At 45.3% G+C, this 21003-nt stretch overlaps 1 protein-coding gene across 2 annotated transcripts in view; it reads left to right on the top strand.

Annotated features, from left to right (window-relative positions):
* LOC140209563 (uncharacterized) overlaps window positions 1–20266 on the top strand; it is a 39174-nt gene extending 18908 nt beyond the window's left edge. For both annotated transcript variants that reach the window (XM_072277829.1, XM_072277830.1), the window contains exons 3-4: window positions 6921–7092; window positions 17863–20266. In XM_072277829.1, the coding sequence (XP_072133930.1) occupies window positions 6921–7092; window positions 17863–19112 (1422 nt within the window). In that variant the 3' untranslated portion in view covers window positions 19113–20266. The remainder of the gene's footprint in view (window positions 1–6920; window positions 7093–17862) is intronic.
* The last annotated feature ends 737 nt before the right edge of the window (window positions 20267–21003 follow it).

The raw sequence follows: 21003 nt of genomic DNA, 5'->3' as shown, positions 1-21003 counted from the left end.
TTTCTCTGGTGCTGTCGGTGACGAACTAGGTATCTCCTGTAGTTTCATCAGTCACTGCCTGAGGTGCAATGTCAGAAAATGGCTGAGGTGTAGTACACACAAAATGCTGGAGGAAATGGGTGGTCAGGCACCATCTTTGGGGGAGAATAAACAGTCAGTTGCTTCTCCAGACTCTACTGCTGAAGCTCGCCAATCCTCGATCCATGAGGTGAGAGGTTGGTTGGCATTGTCTAAGGGGTGGGGGGGGGTGGGTGTGGAAGCACTTTCAGAGAAGGTGAACAGTTGAGGATGGGGTGTCAATCTACTTGTTTCTGTGGGTGGAACAATGCATTATAACTTGCCTGTGGTCGAGGACACTGTAATCAATGAAGAGCACTCCTGTCCATTTGCTGATTCCCAATCCTAGTTGAAAACATTTCACCCATTTGCAGCCAAAAGAAGATTATTGGTTTGAGCAAACCGGTGCTGGCTTTTATAACAAACAGCAAGTACACTCTACCTTTTGCAGAAATCCTGTGCAGAATTCTGGAAAATTCAAGTAGTAGTCTGAAAATTGCAGTCTGATTATTGCGGTATTGTATTGAATATGTAGTATGCTGGAGTGTGTAAGAAATTGTCTAATTAGACTCTGAGTGACAAAGAAGCACCCCCTATTTTCTTTGAGGTTTGCAGAGATTTGCCATGTCACCAAAAACTTTGACAAACTTCTGTAGATGCACAGTGGAGTGTATCCTGCCTCAATGCATCATGGTCTGGAATGGAAACACCGATATCCAGGAATGGAAAAGGCTACAGAAGGTGGTGGCTGCAGCCCAGTCCATCTCAAACAAAGCCCTCCCCACCACTGAGCACATTAACATGGAGCTCTGCTACAGGAAAGCAGCATCCATTATCGAGGACCTTTATCAAAGCCATGCTCTCTTCTCGCTACTACCACCGGCAGGAGGGTACAGAAGCATCAGATCCCACACCACCAGGTTCAGGAACAGTTATTACCCTACAACTATCAGTCTCCTGAACCGGCATGGGTAACTTCACTCACCACTGCCTTGAACTGATTCTACAAGCAACTTTCAAGAACTCATTACAACTCTGACTTTCAGTATTATTTTTATTTGCATAATTGGTCATCTTTGCACGTTGTTAGTCAGTCTTTGTTTGTGCAGCCCCCCTGGCCACCCTCAGGGTCGCTTGGCTCGCTGTCGTCTAGGGAAACAGCCTCGGCCCCGCCAAACTGGGTAATTCGTTTGTGTGGATGCTGTGTGAGGTACCCCACCCCGCCCAAATAACAGACATTACACCAGATGCAATTAAATGATTTACAGTTTATAGATATTACTGGAACTATATAATTAAAAGAGAATAAAATATAAAAGGAAAATAAAAGGCGCCACGCTTATCAAAGTTCAATCTCTTCGTGCACAAAAACCGTTGGAGCTCAAGGACCTTCTTCTTCACCCTGCGACCCCCCTCAGACCACCTCGACTGGCCGCCTGGGACCAACAACGGTGGTCGACCAGACGCTCCACACGAGTCCATCTCCGTCTCCTCGCTGAACGTCCCGCTCGGGGTCCGACCCCGTTAGCGGACTCACAGCACCTGGTCCATCCTCTGTCTCTCTCTCCCACCTTCTGCCCCCAAACCCCGCGCATACAGTATCTTCAAATACACCAAAACCATAACAACTATCCCAATTGGTTAATAGCACCCTCTTATCAGACTCTAAACCACAAGCTGCTAGCGCAAACTCTCTCAGCGTTAAAGCACAGCAAAGCCGCATTCCCCAGATTAACATAACAAAAACGCCATTTTAATTAGCCTCCTCAGTAACATAAAAATCGAAACCCCCTTACATTTGTAGTAAATTCTACCGTATTTCTTTATTTTCCTGAAAATGCCTGCAAGAAAATGAATTTCGGTGTAGTGTATGGGACATGTACAGTGTATACTCATATAATACTTTTCCTCTGAACTTTGAATGCTTTGAAAAAATTACTTATAATTTAAGAGATAAATATGATACATTTTTGAATATTTGGCACCCTTATTTACAAAAGATAGGATGGTATATATAGGTGCTCCGATGATAAAGATGTTGGTCCTTTGGGGAAAGAAACAAATACATATATTAAATTTATTTTGAATCCCATGGAGCATGTGGAGACCTTCCAATATCCAGGCAGTCTTTCATTCTTTCTTTTTTTCTTTTTCTTTCTTTTCTTTTAGGTAGGGGTATGTATCAAGGGGAGGGGTTAAGGGGAGGGGGGAGGGTAGATATTATTATTCCATGTAACCAAGTTTGAAAACTTAATTAAAATTTATTAAAAAAAGTAGTCTTGTTATGAGTCAGTCTTTCATGTTTACCTGTATTTTAAAATTGTCTTTACGTATCTAGATGTTAGCAAAAACAGCAAGAGATTCTCAGTGAGTGAGGCCCTAGATCCAGGTAGTGACTTGCTGCATCTCCAAAGCCACTTGATGTCCTCAAACAATATGAGGCATTGTTAACCGAGTTTGTTGGTTAGGTTGGTATTTCCTCAAGTATGAGATAAGGGATGGTCTGACTGAAGAACTTGTTGTTCTCAGGGTGGGGACAAAGAAATGGAGCCAGCGTAACCATCATAATGGGTGACCAAAGGAACTACCTGGAATGTTGTAACAGTCTAGTGTTGCTCTTTCCCAGAAATATGAAGGAATAATAAAAATGTCTAAGAAATATAAACATGAAGGATTCTGTTATTTTTGTCCCATTTTTTTATTGAGTTCTTTATGCTTATTGTCCCGATGAAGGGTCTCAGCTACTTCCTCTTTTCTATAGATGCTGCCTGAACTGCCGAGTTCCTCCAGCATTTTGTGTGACTTCCAGCATCTGCAGGTTTTCTCGAGTTTGTTATGCTTATTGTGTTTTTTTTCCTCATGCTGGATCAGATCCAGAGTAAAATTGTGTTCTCCTTTGTACTCATGTACTGAAGAATAACAATAAACAATCTTGAATTTTGAGAGGCTGGCAATCCAGAGCAACACACACAAAAATGCTGGAGGAACTCAGCAGGTCAAGTAACATCTATGGAGGGGAATAAACCCTCCATTGTCCTGATGAGGGGGTCTTGGCCCGAGCTGAAACATCGACCATTTATTCCATAGATGCTACCTGAGTTCCTCTAGCATTTTGAGTGTTACTGTTGCCAAAAGACTTGCAAACTGCAAAATCTCTGGGTTTTTTTTTTGATGTGAGAGTGGTAAGGGATATGAAATCAAGGTGGATTTAAACTGCAGATCGGCCACAAATAGCCAAACGGGCTTTTTAGAGTGTGGCCATTCCCAGTTCCTGTAAAAGGATTGAAACTGGAGTAATGGCCTCTTTAAGTCAAACCTGCTGTTACTGGTAGGGACTGTTACCCTTTGTAATTGAAGCTTACCAATTCCTGTACACCCCTTCCATCCCCATCTCCAGAACTAAACTTTCAGATTCGTATACTTATCATATGTACATTGAAACATACGGGTCAACCCCACTCTCCCACCCCCGTCTCCACTCCAGAGGAAACAATTCAAGTTGTCCAACCTCTTGTAGTTCATGGCCTTCAATGCAGACAACATATGGTTAAACCTTTTCTGCACCCTCTCCAAAACCTCCGCATTTTTTCTGTAACGTGCAGACCAGAGCCGCAGCTGATACTCCAATTCTCGCCCAACCAAAGTCTTACAAAACTGCAACACAACTTCTCAATTTTCTGCTTTGTACTTAAGGCACGCTGTCTGCTTTATCCACCCTACATGTGCAAATTTCAGGGAGCTGTGGAAATAGACTTAGAACTAATGTAAAACTAACTCCCTGGAAGCATTGACTGAAATTCCAGCAATACCAGATCGATACAATTTTTTTTAACCTTGTTTGCCACATTTCAGAAATGACATTAAAATTAAGAAATTAAAATGATGTGGAAGTTGTCTGGACATCTGTTGTTTCAAAGAGCTACAGTTTGGTTGAAACTGCTGTCCGCTGCTCTGTGCACTCTGACAGCATCTGGACTCCTTTGTGGAAGCTGCAGCATGACAAGGGTTAAGATAATGTCCACGCAAGGATAGTTTACAGATAGTGTGCAGTCTTTGAAGAACGTAGATTCCCTTTGCACAGCAGGGGAACGGAGTCATTTGTCATACCAAAACAAAATAAGGATGTAAACAAAGGACTCCTGGGTCAGTTACTTTACTGAAGTATTATTGGCCTTTAATGTGTATATTCTATTGGTTATTTATACTGGTATTACCGTTGTGTGATTGATCGTGCAAGTAAGGAATTTGAGCTTTCACAAAGTTACCAATTGGTCAATACCTGTATCCAACAAGTGAATAGCTGTATTTTTAAAAATAAGCCATTTCTTTGTTCAAACTTCAGAACATTTTGGTTCTGGGGCTGAGCTGTTTTTGTTCCTTAATCATATTTTATTTGTGCACAAGTATGAGTTTTCAGAGTCAAGTTAATCAGCAACAACAGGGGGTGAGATCAGTCCTTGGAGGAAGGGGGCTGCAGGGTATGAGGTACTGGGGCTGCTGGGATCTCGTTTCAAAAGGGCAGTGCACACTAGATGGACCAAGTGGCCTCCTAGCTGCTATGCTAGTCCATGAATATTATCTATATGAATATAGTTCTCCGTTCTCTTCTAATTTGCGGGCATATTCTTGTCCTTGCCATCAGGAGGGGTGGACTTGATGTTGCTGGCATTGATAAATTGGACATAGTTCAGAGAGGTGAATGTGAGGCATTTCAGTTTGTCCTCTTGTTTGAGGGAGTCTGAGGCCAGTGAGACAAAGAGCAGGAAAGGAATTTAAGGATCATTTCAATCGCAAAGGGTAAAGTTGGATACAGGGGAGACACGGTAACATAATGGTTAGCACAACGTTTTATAGTACCAGCGACCCGGGTTCAATTCCAGCTTGTAAGGAGTTTGTATGTTCTCCCTGCATTTATATGCTTTCGTGTGCATTTCCTCCCATAATCCAAAGACGTACCAGTTGGTAGGTTAATTGGTCATTGTAAATTGTCCCATGATTAGGCTAGGATTAAATCAGGGGTTTCTAGGCCATGAGACTCGAAGAACCAGAAGGGTCTATTCTGTGCTGTGTTTCAATAAGTAAAAATCTGAGTTCTGCTCAACTTTTGTGCTGAGGGGCAATATTTAAGTCTGAGTGATGGCTCAGGCAAGTTATTCAGAGGTGGGTAAATTGGTTTAATTTTGTCATGTGCACCAAAGTACTGTGGACAAACCTGTCTGTCTTCCTGTCATACACATCAATTTATTGCAAGAGTTCGCTGACACAGTACAAGGGAAATCAACAGCAGAATGTGGAATGAAGTGTCACAGTTATGCAAAGTGCAGTGCAGATACACAATAAGGTGCAAGATCATCATGAGGTGGGAACCTTATCGTACCAGAGCACCATTTAGTAATTTTCTAACAGCAGGGTAGAAGCTGTCCTTGCAACTGGTGGTATCTGCTTTCAGGCCCAGTTAAAGAGGGGAGAAGGTATGTCAAATAATGTATAATGGCAGAATATAGGTAAGTCAAAATTGATGGCAGAATATTGTAGGGCAAATATGATAGCAGAATATAGCATTAATGGTAAGACTCTTGGCCATGGAGGATCAGAGGGATCTTGGGGTCCGAGCCCAAAGGACACTCAAAGCTGCTTCACAGGTTGACTCTGTGGTTAAGAAGGCGTATGGTGCATTGGTCTTCATCAATAGTGGGATTGAGTTTAAGAGCTGAGAGGTAATGTTGCAGCTATATAGGACCCTGATCAGACCCCACTTGGAGTACTGTGCTCAGTTCTGGTTGCCTCACTACAGGAAGGACGTGGAAACCATAAAAAGGGTGCAAAGGAGATTTACAAGGATGTTGCCTGGATTGGGGAGCATGCTTTATGTGAATAGGTTGAGCGAACTCGGCCTTTTCTCCTTGGAGCGAAGGAGGATGAGAGGTGACCTGATAGAGGTGTACAAGATAATGAGAGGCATTGATCGTGTGGATAGTCAGAGGCTTTTTCCCAAGGCTGAAATGGCTAACACGAGAGGGCACAGTTTTAAGGTTCTTGGAAGTAGGTAAAGAGGAGATGTCAGGGGTAAGTTTTTTAACGCAGAGAGTGGTGAGTGCGTGGAATGGGCTGCTGGCGGTGATGAAGGCGGAAACGATAGGGTCTTTTAAGAGACTCCTGGATAGATACAAGGAGCTTAGAAAAATAGAGGGCTATGGGTAAGCCTAGGTAGCTCAAAGGTGAGGACATGTTTGGCACAGCTTTGTGGGCCGAAGGGCCTGTATTGTGCTGTAAGGTTTCTATGCTTCTAAGAGAGAATGTCTGGGATGGGTGGGGTCTTTGTTTACCATACTGTGCAAAAGTCTGACAGACATGTATCTAGCTAGGGCTATATATAAAGGCTTTTGCACAGTATCCATATGTTTGCAGCTTTACCAAGGCTGTGAGAAGTGTAGTCAGAATCTACGGAGTGGTGTGCGAGGTTGGTTGTGTGTTAAGCCAGCTTGATCAGACTGGGGAAGTATTTCTGATTCACGACTTGCAAAATTTCAAGCCTCATCAGTTGCCCATCTGGGTGAATTCTGGGGCGGGACAACGCAATACAGTACAGACAACCTAGGTTCGATTCCCACAGCTGCCTGTCAGGAGTTTGTACCTTCTCCCTGTGACCGCGTGGTCAAAGGCGTAGCAGTTGGCAGGTTAATTTGTCATTGTGAATTGTCCCACAGTTAGGCTGGGATTAAATTGTGGATTGCTGGGCGGTGTGGCTTGAAGGACTGGAGGGGCCAATTTCACATTGTATCTCAATAACTAAATAAATAAATAAAATTTTACCTCCTTTGACTCAGACCAGTGAGCTAAATGTCTATATTTTCTGTTAACAGAGTGATGATTCTTGGAAAGACCTTTCAGTGGAAGAGAAGGAATGTTTGATGTTCCTTGAAGAGACGATTGATTCCTTGTATGTGGAAGAGTTGGAAGAAACTGAAACTGTATCCGCTGAAAATGGGAATCACCCCCCACCTCTTCCTGAAAACCCCTATTTCCAAACTGCAGGTAAGGCTTTGCTTGGAGATCAGAATGAGGTTTGTTATCACTGGCACGACGTGAAGTTTGTTGTTTTGTGGCAGCAGTACATGAAGTATAATACAGATGATAATAAGAAATCCAGCCAGCAGCCTCTTCATTTGGTAACGGAAGGGAGCCCGGTGTAGTCTTCTGCTGCTATAGCACATCTACTTCAAGATTCAACACGTTGTGCCTTCAGAGATGCTCTTCTGCATATGGTTGTAACACATGGTTATTTGACTTACTGTCACCTTCCCATCAGGTTGAAGCAGTCTGGTTATTCTCCTCTGACCTCTCTCATTAGCAGGCCACTTTTGCTCTCAGAACTGCTGCACGCAGGGTGTTTTATTTTGTTTCTTGCACCATCCTTGGTAAACCCTAGAGACTGTTGTGTGTGAAAATCCCAGGAGATCAGCAGTTTCTGAGATACTCAAACCACCCTGTCTGGCACCAACTATCATTCCATGGTCAAACTCACTTAGGTCACATTTCTTCCCCATTCTGATGTTTGTCTGAACAACAACTGAACCTCTTGACCATGTCTGCTTGCTTTTATATATTGTGTTGCTGCCACATGATTGGCTGATTAGATATTTAATGTGCAGAATTTTAATATTTAATATCATTAATGAGCAGGTGTACAGGAGGTACCAAATAAAGTGGCTACTGAGTGTATATGTTAAATGAATTATACAAGTCATGCAAAAAGAGAACAAAACCAGTGAGGTGGTGTTCATGGACTTTCAGGAATCTGATGGCAGAGGGGAGAGAGCTGTTCCTGAAGCACTGAGTGTGGGCCTTCTGGCTCCTGTGCCTCCTCACTGATGGTAGTAATTGGAGACGATAAACTTGGGCGCTCTTCTGTAACCCACACAAAATGCCGGAGGAACTCAGCAGGTCAGGTATCACCTATGGAGGGGGATTAACAGGATTTTGGGTCAAGGCCCTTTCAATCAGTGGAGCTCTTCTGCAAGTTGCTACGTTGATTGGAAGTGTCCAACCCAGTTCGTGACGGCAGCGAGTCCATAGCTAAGTTTGGGTCATTTGGCCACAAGGTAGTGTTTTCCTGCTGAGCACTGGAGAAAGAAGCAGACTGTTCAATTTCTTCAGTGCCTAGGGGAATTAGTCCTCCCTGATGCAAAGGGAAGTTGTGTGCCTGTAAAATAATTCATTTCCCAGTGACCCATTACCTGACCTTTTCTTCCCTAAGTCCCCAACACCATTGACCAACACTTCCATTCAGAGGCCTCTCACTGTCCTGGTCACTACTGTTGATGGTGTTTTTTCCTTGTTGCGCTTCTGAAGATTACCTTATTTCAGGTTAACTAACAGTGTGAATTTTCACTGGTTAACACTTTCAACGCTAAAGAATGAATGGCAATAATGAATCTCAGCCACTGTGCTGAGTAGGAGTTCCCCAACTACTAAATGACCATAAAATATAGGAGCAGAATTCGGCCATTTGGTCCATCGTGTCTGCTTCGCTATATGATCATGGTTGATTTATTTTCCCCCTCAACCCCATTCCTCTGCCATCTCCCCACAACCTGCCATTATTATAGAATAGTGTATTATATTATTGGCCAGCTGGTGGTATTGAGGCAAGTGGTCCTGGGTTCAAATCTGGCCGGCTCCTTGCATGCTTTCCATCCGTGTTGGGTTGAGCATCAAGCTAGAAACTCGGCCTCGTAAAAACACGGACAGAAACGCTAAAGAAATGGTAAAGTTGCCACCCGATGCACCACAGGGTGCAGAGAGGAACAACAACAAAATGATATAATAGAATTATAGAGAAATTGTACAATTAATAAATTCGGCAAAACAAAAGATACATTGAAATAAGGAATAATTTCATTCAAATTATTCCTGGTGTTTGTAGATTGTTAAATCGGAAGCTCACTGGTGGTGAGTTGCATTGAACAGGAGTACGAGTTTACCAGTTCCTCTTGGGGAATGAACTAGGAGAAATAATTGAAGTTTTCTGGGCAAGGTGGTGAAGAAGTCATTTAGCATGCTGGCCTTCATCAGTCAGGGTACTGAGTTTGAAACCAGGAGGCATTATGTTGCAGTTTATAAGTCATTGGTGAGGCCTGTGTACTGGGTTAGCCTTGTTGGGTCTTCACTCCCTGGAGCTCGGGAGAATGAGGGCTGACCTCACGGGGGCCTGTGGATAAAGTGGGCAGTCAGGGTTGGAGATTCCAAAGCTGCAGGGCACAGGCACCAGGCAAGAGGGGTGAGGTTCAAAAGAGACCTGCGAGGTGACTGCTTTGCACAGAGGTGAGTACCCGGGATGAGCTGCCGGAGGAAGTGATCGCAGCTGGTAGGAATCGCAAGCTTAAGTGGAATATGGATAGGTATATGGAGGGGAGGGACTTTAGGGGGTTATGTGCTGAATGTGGGCAACTGCCTAACAGGGAGAATGCTGTGGTCAGCATATGAGTTGGGCAGAAAGGCATCTTTCCACGCAGTATGTAGCCCCCCGGCAGACCTCAGGGTCGCTCAACTCGCTGTCGTCTAGGGAAACAGCCTTCGGCCCCGCCAAACTGGGTAATTAAGTTTGTGTGGATGCTGTGTGATGTACCCCACCCCGCCCACATAACAGACAATACACTGGATACATAGTCATAGTCATACTTTATTGACACGGGGGAAATTGGTTTTCGTTACAGTTGCTCCATAAATAATAAATAGTAATAGCCCCATAAATAGTTAAATAGTAATATGTAAATTATGAAATAAGTCCAGGACCAGCCTATTGGCTCAGGATGTCTGACCCTCCAAGGGAAGGGTTGTAAAGTTTGATGGCCACAGGCAGGAATGACTTCCTATGACGCTCTGTGTTGCATCTCGGTGGAATGAGTCTCTGGCTGAATGTACTCCTGTGCCCACCCAGTACATTATGTAGTGGATGGGAGACATTGTCCAAGATGGCATGCAACTTGGACAGCATCCTCTTTTCAGACACCACCGTCAGAGAGTCCAGTTCCATCCCCACAATATCACTGGCCTTACGAATGAGTTTGTTGATTCTGTTGGTGTCTGCCACCCTCAGCCTGCTGTGATTAAATGAATTACAGTTTATAGATATTACTGGAACTATATAATTAATAGAGAATAAAATATAAAAGGAAAATAAAAGGCGCCACACTTATCAAAGTTCAATCTCTTCGTGCACAACAGTTGGAGCTCTAGTAACGATCCTCTCTTCACCATTCGATCCCCTCTGACCACTTTGACCCGCCGCCTGGGACCAACCACGGTGGTGGACCAGATGCTCCGCACGAGTCTGTCTCCGTCTCCACTTTCCTCGCCGAAGATCCTGGACCTCGGACTCCTGCTTGGGGTCCGACCCCGTTAGCCAGCTCACAGCACCTTGTCCATTCTCTCTCTGTCCATCGTGCCTTCTCCCCCAAAACCCACGCATCACAATAACTTACAGACACACTAGAAAAATAACATCTATCCCAATTGGTTCGTTCGCTCTCGTATCAATAATATAACCCAAACAACACCCAAACAAGCTGCTGGCAAGAGAACTTTCTCAGCAGTTAACATAACAAAGAAGCCATTTTAATCAGCCAGCGCAGTAACATAAAAGAAGAAACCTCTTACACTCTCCCCCCACCAAATAAAGTCACGTCCTCATGACTTCTAAATAACTTGCCAACTAGGCCTGCAGGCACAAAAACCCAATCCAGGTACACACAGTGATATTGCTCCCAAAGCAGTGGACCTTACGCCCGTCCACAGGCGCTACATAGGCCAACCTATCTGAGAGCTTCCTAATCCTCCGAGACCTCGCTACCCCCTCACCTAAACCCTTAAGGCTCGGACACTATGGGGGATACCTTGGGTCTGCTTGCCAAATCCTCTCTCAATCCCTCACTCATGCCTCCACTGCAACTCGGAGCCCCCTGTCCCGTGTCTGGGGCCCCGATTTTTTTCCTTCCTTGTCCTGCCGTAACTCAGACTACCCACAGCTAGCCCTCCCCACTACACCTGACTCAGTGTGAGAAGGGCCAAAGGTCTCTTCCTCAATCACGGGGAAGTTAGCGAAAGGCAGCATGTACCACATGTCCGGCACATCATCCCTCGATTCCGTATTCTTCCTCATTCCCTCGATCGGTAGCTGCTGTTTGAGTTTCTCCAAACTGAAGCATTTAGGCGGGGCTGCCTCTGCAGTCTCTTCAGCCTCCTGCGGTCGAGACTTCAGCTTCTTCTTGGACTCCTCCAACTCTTGGCCCAGCCTCAGTAGTTCTGACTTACGCTTCTTGGCCATCTCCATCTGGGACGCAGTTACCCCACCAACTTCTTCCACCCTGACCTGAAAAGCAGCAGTTAAGGGATGTTCAGCCTCCAGTTTTTTCTTCCTGATGACTTCTTCCAGGTCAACTTTCAGTTTTTCCACTTCACTTAAACTGCCGATAGTCATCTTCAGGTTCCTTTCAAGCGTCCGCTTCTCTTTTCCGAGATCTGTCCTCAATTGCTTCACCTCCTGGGAAGTGTAGTCAAACTCCCCTCTCTGGGCTCTCGGTTTTCTGTTGGCCTTAGTCAGCCAGCTTCCTTGGTCTTCCCCAACTTGTAGGTCTTCCAATCTTTTCTGGATTGATGTCTTGAGTTTCTGCTGATCCTTTCGAAGGTGGGTCATTGTTTCGTCTCTCTGGATTAATTCCTCAGTACATGACCGCAGTGTCGACTTGGAATTCCGTTTGACGACCTGGGTTTCCATCCCCAGGTCCACCACCGTCTGTTCCAGCAACTCCACATTTTATGCTTTGCTTCGGTCGCTTTTCCCCAAACTGCCTTTTTCTCTAGACCTGCCACTCGTCCAAAGAAAGTTTTAATTCTTTAACTCTTTGTCGCCCGGGCTTCGCCACTCGCCTCACATCACAATCCCCCCAGGCGAATCCAAGGTCTTGGCGGCCATCCACATACGCTAAAACTCCACACACCTTCACTTGCCCCATGGTCTTCCTCATGCCCCACGGGAAGGATGCAGGGGCTCCGGATATGCCCTTGGGCATCTTTTTGGATCGGAAGAATCCTAGGGAACCAATAACAGCCATCTTCTCCTCATCAGCCTCACTCATCGGGACCTGGCAACCACTCCTCAGATCCAGCACATTAAGCCACATCCTATAATCCACACACATGCTGCCTACGTCTTCCACGGCCCCAGGGTCCAATCGCTGCAACCTCTCTCTCACCAAGATGTCTTCAGCAGTCAACTCCCCTCCCTCATGGTAGTTCGGAGCGTCTACTAAGAGGGTCTCACCCTCAGCTACTTCCCCCAGGCCGTACCACCGCTGGGTCTCGTTTAAATTCGGTACCAGCTCAAGGCTGCTACACATGCCCTCAGAAGCAGCTCAACGCGCTGGGTGCCCAGACAATGCCCCCATGAACTCCAGGGGCACTAACCAATCATCGTCTTCTGGATAATTACTAGCACTGGTACCCCAAATCTCCAGTGTGCTTACTCAAGGGTAAATGCTTCAGACACCGGTTGTCAAACGAACTGTACAACAACTTGACCTGCGTCCCGCTGTCGAGGGTGGCTTTAGCATCGCTTCCCTCTATCCATAACAACACCCTGGGGCGTAGTCCCTCTAAGCCTTCAGGAATAGGGTCTTTTCCTTTCGGAAGTTCATTGGTACATTGCTGGGAACGTGCTTCCCCAGAGACCCCAAGCCGTTCCCCCACTGGGCCTCCACTAAGTTTCCCGACCCCTCTCTGATCAGCTGAACAACTGAGGAAGGGGCTGATTCTCTGAAATGATCCCCCTGGCACTGCAAGCAATTTAGCTGCATCCCCCTAGCCAGAGAAAATATACTGAAAACTTTTCCCCCTCTTTCAGATAACTGGCAGCTGTCACTATGGTGTGTATTGAACCTGACAGTTCTAACACCGTCACCAGCCTGCCTACTCAAACTTTCAACCAATCCCTGTCGCTCTCCCTCAACCGAGCACTGCCACCCATCTGACAACTGAGAGATCTGCCCTGCCCATGTCTTGCACGCCTCTGCCCCTTTTGGGGTGGACAATATCCCAAAAGCCAGGCAGAGCCTGCCATAACAGGCTAATAGGTAAATTGGTTTATCATTGCCACTCACTGCTTGTTATGCAGGCGTGTTCAGAGCAGCAACGAAGGTCCTCCATCTCTGATTGTCCATACTGTTGCACACAGATAAAGAAGGGTCCTTCATTGTTGTTTTATTTGACCAGTCAGGGTCAGCTGAACCCCCAAACCCAGAGCATCGGTGGACCACTCTTAGTCTGGCCTCTTCCCTTTGACCTGTTTGGCATGGGTGACCCCACCAAAGCATAAAGCCCTGACTCCAGCCAACATGGCTCTCGGGGTCATTGAAGCACGCAAGCCTCCAAACCCTCCGACAAGGGTGTGGTCCTCTTGGAGGATTATAGTCGAGGTGCAGAGAAAGACTTGTATGCCATTCATTCTCCCTGGGCTAATACAAGGGCAAACGTACAAGAGCAGAATGAAGTATTAAAGTTACAGAGAAAGCGCAGTGAAAACAGACAATAAGACCATTGATGTTTGAATAATTCAGCAGGTGATCTCAATTCCAGTGACAGAAGCAATGATTGAAAGTATTCAGAATATTTTAAAACAGGTTCTTGTTCATTTGTCAACTTCACTCCACTACAAGTTTGCTTATAAAGGGCTGTGCTCTTAGTTGTGGGTGAATTGCATAACATCCTGCTTTTTTTAATCCTTTATAGGCATCTGTTAGTCTCATGAGACCATGAATTTGTGCCTTGGAAGGCTTCCAGGGCGTAGGCCTGGGCAAGGTTGTATGGAAGACCAGCAGTTGCCCCCGCTGCAAGTCTCCCCCCTCCACGCCACCGATTGTTGTCCAAGGGAAGGGCATTAGGATCCATACAGCTTGGCACCTGTGTCGTTGCAGAGCAATGTGTGGTTAAGTGCCTTGCTCAAGGACACACACGCTGCCTCAGCCGAGGCTCGAACTAGCGACCTTCAAATCACTAGATGAACGCCTTAACCACTTTTAATCCTGCTTGTTACCTTACTGAATCATTTGATAGAACGTACGTGAATAACAACAACCAAACTATTGTCGAAACCACACTGAGTGGCCACTTTATTAGGGACACCTCTACGCCTGCTTGTTTTTTTATTACTAATTTTTTATTGCAACACCAACAAATTACATTCAATACAACCAGCTGCTAATTACATTTTGACAACCACCACCCAACCTTCATCACTATTCCCCCTCCCCACCTCTCTCCCCCCATTCCCCTCCCCTCCACCAACCAACTGAATAGTAGTGCATACACAGACAAAGCATTCCTATTTTATACGATAGTAAGATTTTCTAATTTATCTGTGTTGCTCATCTTCCCCTGAATCTGTTGTTGTAAGTTAGTGGTGGAGCCCTGAGTTACCCCCTTCCCACCCCCCCCATTACCCCTTCCATTCAAACCTTTGCTTTGTAACATCTGTGAGTGTCACTTAGCAATGTCAGACACTAAACAATAACCCCCCCGCCCCAGCACCAACAAATTAGAAAGGCAAAGCAGTTCTCATAGACAATCATATCAAAGAGACAAGCAAAAAAAACCTGGACAGACTATATAATTAAAACCATTTCCATCTCAAATGTAATATACCACATAATCAAGACCCCGACATCTCACTTGCAAGAAACTGTTGCTTTAATAGACCGTCGCTTAGCGATGGCACCAGTGACGTCTTATCTGGCACCCAGGAACGAAAACAGGTCTACTGGAGACATAACCCGAGGTGAACATGTACAACTAAAGTTATTCAGAATCAGAACAATCTGCTGTTTTTCAGCTTCATTCTTGATGAAGTATGACATTTGGGTATATTGAATATCATCTTAGAAAGTAAAAGATAAAAAGTATAAATATAGGCGGTGTTACGTACCCCATAACTGGGTTGCCAAACCAGCAGAAATGGACCGCTCGTTGGAGTCTGGATTACTAGGAACTAATAAAGTTTTATTAGAGAAATAAGTAACACAGTACTCTAATTGTAAGGATATAAATGCAACAGGTTAACAATGATAATACACACATGTACACAGAACTAGGGTAATAGGGATCAAACCAAGCTCTATCGCAGTCTAGGGGTAAAATGATCAGTCTTAAGTGACACAGAGTTCAGTTCAGCTTAGTACAGTTCGCAATAATCGCTGTTGTGCCGTTGGAGAGAGAGAGAGAGAGGGTGGGGGGGGGATGCAAATTTGATTCAGGCAGACCTTTGATGTTCTTCGCAGTTGGTTTCGGGCGGACCCTTTTATGTCTCCTATCCCGCTGTGGTCATCGACTGTGACCCCTCCGTTCCGGATATGACCGTTCTTCCGTGGTGAACCCGGCACCCAGGCAAGGGCGGACACACACATCAGGTTCCTGCCGATGGTACCTTTACACCCTGTGAGTCTATGGTCGGTTCCTGTGAACCGGACCTCCAAACTTGCACCAACTTGTGGGGGCACACCGCTCTTCCAAGGTCTCATTATCTCGTGATCTCGTGGTGTGTCCCGTGCCTTAGCGAACCTGTTCTTTTTATCCCCCTGCTGGGGTATCGCTTGTCCATCAAACTTCAAACAGTTCAGGTTCAAAGCAACCGGCCTGTCAATATTCTGAATTGTGCTTCTTTTCCGTTATCTCTCTCTCCTCTCTCATTAACATTTTAAACATTTCTCCATTGTCTCCCTTATCGCTCTCATTAGCATCAATCGTCTGATAACTTGGTTTGTCGTCACAGTGGACTTATATCACCTTACCATGTTATCTTTGTACTAGCAAGTTAACTGAGCCATTATCTTAAAACTCTGACCTGCAATAGTCAGAAACAAATTGGCCCCTTAATTAACTAAATACAAAGGTGCAACGAATGACTTTCCGATGAAGGAATAACCAGAAAACTTCACACCTAGAATGTTAACTTGCCCGTCCCTGTTGGATTGCGCATTCAGGCTGGTCCGAGCTCTTAATGCAGTTCAATCTCCTCCCAAGGGGCGTGTGGACTTTGCCCACGGTCTTCTTCCATATCTCCCAGCACCGATAATTTCAGAACTTCTCTCGCTTCCTCTGCCGAGTTAAACAACATCTTCATGCCCTTGATATTCACTCTCAAGATCGCTGGATATATGAGGAATGAGTCGATCCCCTTCTGTTGAAGTTTAGCGCGGATCTCCTTGTATCCCTGCCGTTCCTGCATCGTGCCGGGGCTGTAGTCGGCAAAGAACTGCAGCTGGGTGCCATCAGGGAGAGTAGGTTTGGCTTTCCTCACACTCTCCAGGATAGTTGCCAGTCGGTGTACCGTAGAAGCCTAAAAACCATGGTCCGCGGTCTTGAGGTGTTGTTGGAAAAGATCCTATGTGCTCTATCGATCTCCAGTGGAGTGCTGTGGGAAATCTTGAGCGCTGGAATCCAATTAGGCAGCATCTCCTGGAGGGTAACCTCTTGAGTCGTCCCCTCAGTGTCTGTCGGTAAGTTGACCAGCCACACATTGTTTCTCCTGGATCCGTCCTCCAAGTCGTTTAGCTTCTTCTTAGACACCTCCGCGAGACAGGAGTTAGTAACTTTCTCATTCTTGCGTAAGGAAACCTGAATGTTGTCTATTTTGTTGAAGACCATGCTAAATTTTTTTGCATGAGTGTCCGCTTGCTCCTTTAACAACCGGAGAATGTTGCCACTCTCTGCCATATGCTTCTGTATGGGGTCGAGAGCCTTTTCCAGCGACTCCTTTAACATGCGGGCTACCGTTTCTTGCAGCGATTCCATCTCCTTTGCAATTGTTTGCTTAATTAGCATAGCTATTTCCTCAGATGAATCGCTAGCTTGGTGTCGTCTGCTGGTATCTTGTTTCCTGGTTGAATTTCCATCTTTTTTTGAGGTCATGTCTTTAGTTAGATCTTTTTCCAACTCAATCTTGTATTAAGACCGTCTATGAGCCCTAAAGAACGTGCAAAAGGAGGACTGTACGTCAGCACTCAGTGCTGTGCTGTCATCTTGCCTCATGCCTCACCAGAAGTCCTTACGCCTGCTTGTTAATACAAATACCCAATCAACCAATTGTGTGGCAGCAACTCAATGCAGAAAAGCATGCAGGCAAGGCCGAGAGGTTTTGTTATTGCTCAGACAAAACATCAGAATGAGGAAGAGAGTGACTTGATCTAAGTGATGATGACTGTTGGTGCCAGATGGGGTGGTTTGAGTATCTCAGAAACAGCAGATCTCCTGGGATTCTCACACACAACAGTCACCAGAGTTTACAGAGAATGGTGTGAAAAACAAAAAAAAAATCCAGTGAGCTGCAGTTCTGTGGATGAAAACACTTTCTTGGTGAGAGAGGTCCGAGGAGAATGGCCACACTGGTTCAAGCTGACAGTAACTCAAATAACCACATTACAACAGTGGTGTGCAGAAGAGCATCTCTGAATGCATAAGACGTCGAACCTTGATGTGCATGGGCTACAGCAGCAGAAGACCACAAGCATACACTCAGTGGCCACTTTATTAGGTACAGGAGGTTCCTAATGCAGTGGCCAATGAGTGTGTGACGAGGCGTGACAATAATTACTTTTCAGCTGTTACGTTAGGATTTGTGCTTTTGAATTGTTTCGTTGTTTCGGTCGGTTGTATTCATCTGCAGTTGAATGATAGTTAAACTTAGACTTGTAGAGTTTTAATTCACAATCTGTAATTATCGGAGCATTTCTAACAATCTTGTTTGTTCCCGAACAGAGGCTGCTGGAAAGTTTCCACGAGCAGTTTCACCGCTCCAAGAGCACAGCAGCAATTCACCGGCCCCGCAGGCGGCAGAGGCAAATTCTGGATTGAGTTCTCTTCCCAAGTACAGCTCGCAGCCTAGTGGTGACAGCACTGGCCTGGAGTCCAGCACTGAAGAAGTTTGGCAAAGGTCCCTCCCTACACCAGTTCATCTGTCGGTGGAATCCAGGAATGACAAGGTGAAGTTGGGCCCTCCGACAGCTCCGAAACCCGGGAAACTTCCCCCCAACATCATCCTGAAAAGCTTCCCCAAGAAAAGTGATATTGGGCTCCATCCTCTAGGTCTTCTGAAAGGGTCGAAAGATGCTCAGCGAAGCAACGGGGCGTCCAAGGAGGGTGTCAATGAGGGTGAGGCACAGCAGATCCGGATGGAGGCTTTGGCCAAACTGGGGTTGCTATCGGAGGGAGACAGCTGGAAGTGGAGCAATTCGGATTTCACGAAAACAGCCAATGGTCAGCTGGGCACAGGGGGCAGCGAGGAGGAAGACAGTCACCCAGAGACAGATGTGACGCAGAGCAAGTATCACATTCCGAGAGGGCTGTGTGTTGATACCAGCCACCCAGTTGCCAGCGCTGCGGGTCCTGGCGTGAGGCTGGCAGCTGAGAAACCAAGCAAGGGCCAAGATAATGGGAAAAGGCTACACTGGCAGCTCCCAGATGCCAAATCAAACTACTTGAAGAGGTTTAGTGCCCCCAATGAGAACATTCTACCCAGCCAACATCTGACGCCATCCAACACTGCCCTGAGTGCTGGCACCAGCAAAACATTGCCCAGTGTCAAAAGATCCACAAATTTAAATGAAGGCCACGTGAGAAATATCAGCTTACCACACTGGCCACTGGGGTCCAGCAAATCCAGCAGCCTGAAGCGGTTTGGTGCATCCGGTGATAACCAGGTGAACCCGTACCCTGACCTGACATGGGGTGGCTCCATCGCTGGCGCTGCCGGTGTTCCGGGTCAGAACAAAGTCTCTAAACCAAGGCCCATGTCGATCTGCTCAGAGGCCGATCTGTCCGCCAGGCACGGAGCCCCTCTGGATAAAGTGCCATCCGAGAAGCCGTCTGGGAAATTTTTCCCAATAAGAATACGCCACATCTCGGCCAAATCTCCGCCCAAAGGACTGAACGTGCAAGCGGTCACACCAGGGCCCACCAACAAGGACCACAAAGATGCTTTGAGAAAACTTGGTCTTCTGAAAGAGTAACCCACTGCCTTGGGGTGTACCAGGTATTTATGGACTTCATGGTATCTACCAATTGTTATGGCAACATTTTCAATGGAGGAATGTCGCCCAGGCACAACCGGGAATAACTTGTTTAATTGCCACACCGCAAAAGCCATAGTGGACATTGGGAGACCTCCAGTTTAGGATTGGCAGTAGAAAGGGCGTTGTTTTATGATGCTGATGTGAAATGTCAGTTCAATTGCCTTGGATTAAATTTAATACTCTGCTGCTGGAGTGCCTTCTTGGTACATGACTTGCTGAATTAGCCTTTGTGTGGGTGGCCACGTTCCCGATGCCTCACCAGTGCACCTGGAAGCTGCGGGTGGTCAGTCACTGCCTGGACGTCCCTCATCGTGCTGTTACTGGGAGAGAGTTTGTCCTTTTGTCACGTCTTCTGTCTGAACCTGCAAAAGGAACACTCGTAAAACAGTAACAAAAATTCTAAAAGTACTAAAGCACGTTAGGCAGCGAAGGAGGGGAAAGAAACCTAAATCTTTCAGGTGTAAGACCATGTCACAGGATTTTAGTTATCAAAAATACTGCTTTAATTATACTTAAAATATATAACTAATACACGGAATTAAACAGCTGTTTGTACACATTGTTATCTTGTAAAGGAATTTAAGCTAAACCCATATTGTAATGTTATCAGCTTTAGTTTATAATGTTTTATATTTAAATCCATACCACAGCAAACCTATTTAAGCATTGGCTCTAATTCTAGTTGTTGACTGTTTTATAAACTATCCTGGCGATTGTACTGAGGACTGAACCCACTGCAGATGTTGAGTAGGAGCCGGCCGCTGGTGCGGTGGCACCTGCACTGCCCTTGGAGTCATGTGGTCCCAGGTTCGAATCCGGCCGGCTCCTTTCTTCCACCCGTGCTGAGTTGAGCAGCTAGCTAGCAACTCTGCCTCATATAAAAAAATCAGGCAAGAATGCTAAAGAAACGGCAAGGTTAAGAACTAAAAAAAATTGTTAACTAGCCCTCTGGTTTGGTCACAAAACTGTTTGGAGCTTGTGTTGATCTTGAGTATATTTAAAACTGTGGATTGATTTAGACCATGTTTATATTTCTAATAAACTTTTTCCTCTGGTATGATTGGCAGTTAAATTGTATAAACGTTAGAAGCAGAGTGAATAGAGTGTCTGCTGTAATTTCTTCAGATTCCCTCGCCTGTTGTCTGAACCTGACTGCCAGGGAAGGTCTAGTTACTTCTCTTTTTATTGAGATGAGTGACTGCAAACTCTGGAATCCAGAGTAACTAACTAACACACACACAGATACACACTCACTATCCGAGGAACTCAGCAGTCAACATTTCATGTCAAGACCCTTTTTCTTTTTCTTTTATTTTCAAATCTTTTTACTATTATTATCCAAAATTTACAAGAGTACATCGAAGTAAACAACACTTACAATATCTCAAGAAAAAAAAACATTATTATAAAGATTGGAAAAAAAAGAGAAAAAAAACTCCCTACTAAGCAGGAAGAAGTGGGGGAAAAAAAGTCCATTAGGTATTCAACCCTGGAGCCATGCGTCATACAAAAGCTTCTAAAGATAAAGTCATGACCCTTCATCTGAACTGGATACTGTTAAGTGCTGTAACTTCAAAGCAGTAAATTAATTCAAAGAAGCTCATGGCAGTTTACTTTAACACTTTCAACACGCTGGAGGATCTCAGCAGGTCGGGAAGCATCCGTGGAAATGATCAGTCAACGTTTCAGGCCAGAACCCTTCGTCAGGATTTAAAGTTTACTTTAGGTGTGGCATGCCCATATAACGTGGTAGTGTGATGACATAAGGAATTAACGTATGTTTGCATATAACCTGTAATTATTTAAATAAACAAAAATACATAAATTA

Source organism: Mobula birostris, chromosome 14 (genome assembly GCF_030028105.1).
Source record: "Mobula birostris isolate sMobBir1 chromosome 14, sMobBir1.hap1, whole genome shotgun sequence".
NCBI classification, from domain to species: domain Eukaryota; kingdom Metazoa; phylum Chordata; class Chondrichthyes; order Myliobatiformes; family Myliobatidae; genus Mobula; species Mobula birostris.
The sequence above is the reverse complement of the archived record's forward strand: the minus strand, read 5'-3'. Positions and strand labels throughout refer to the sequence as shown.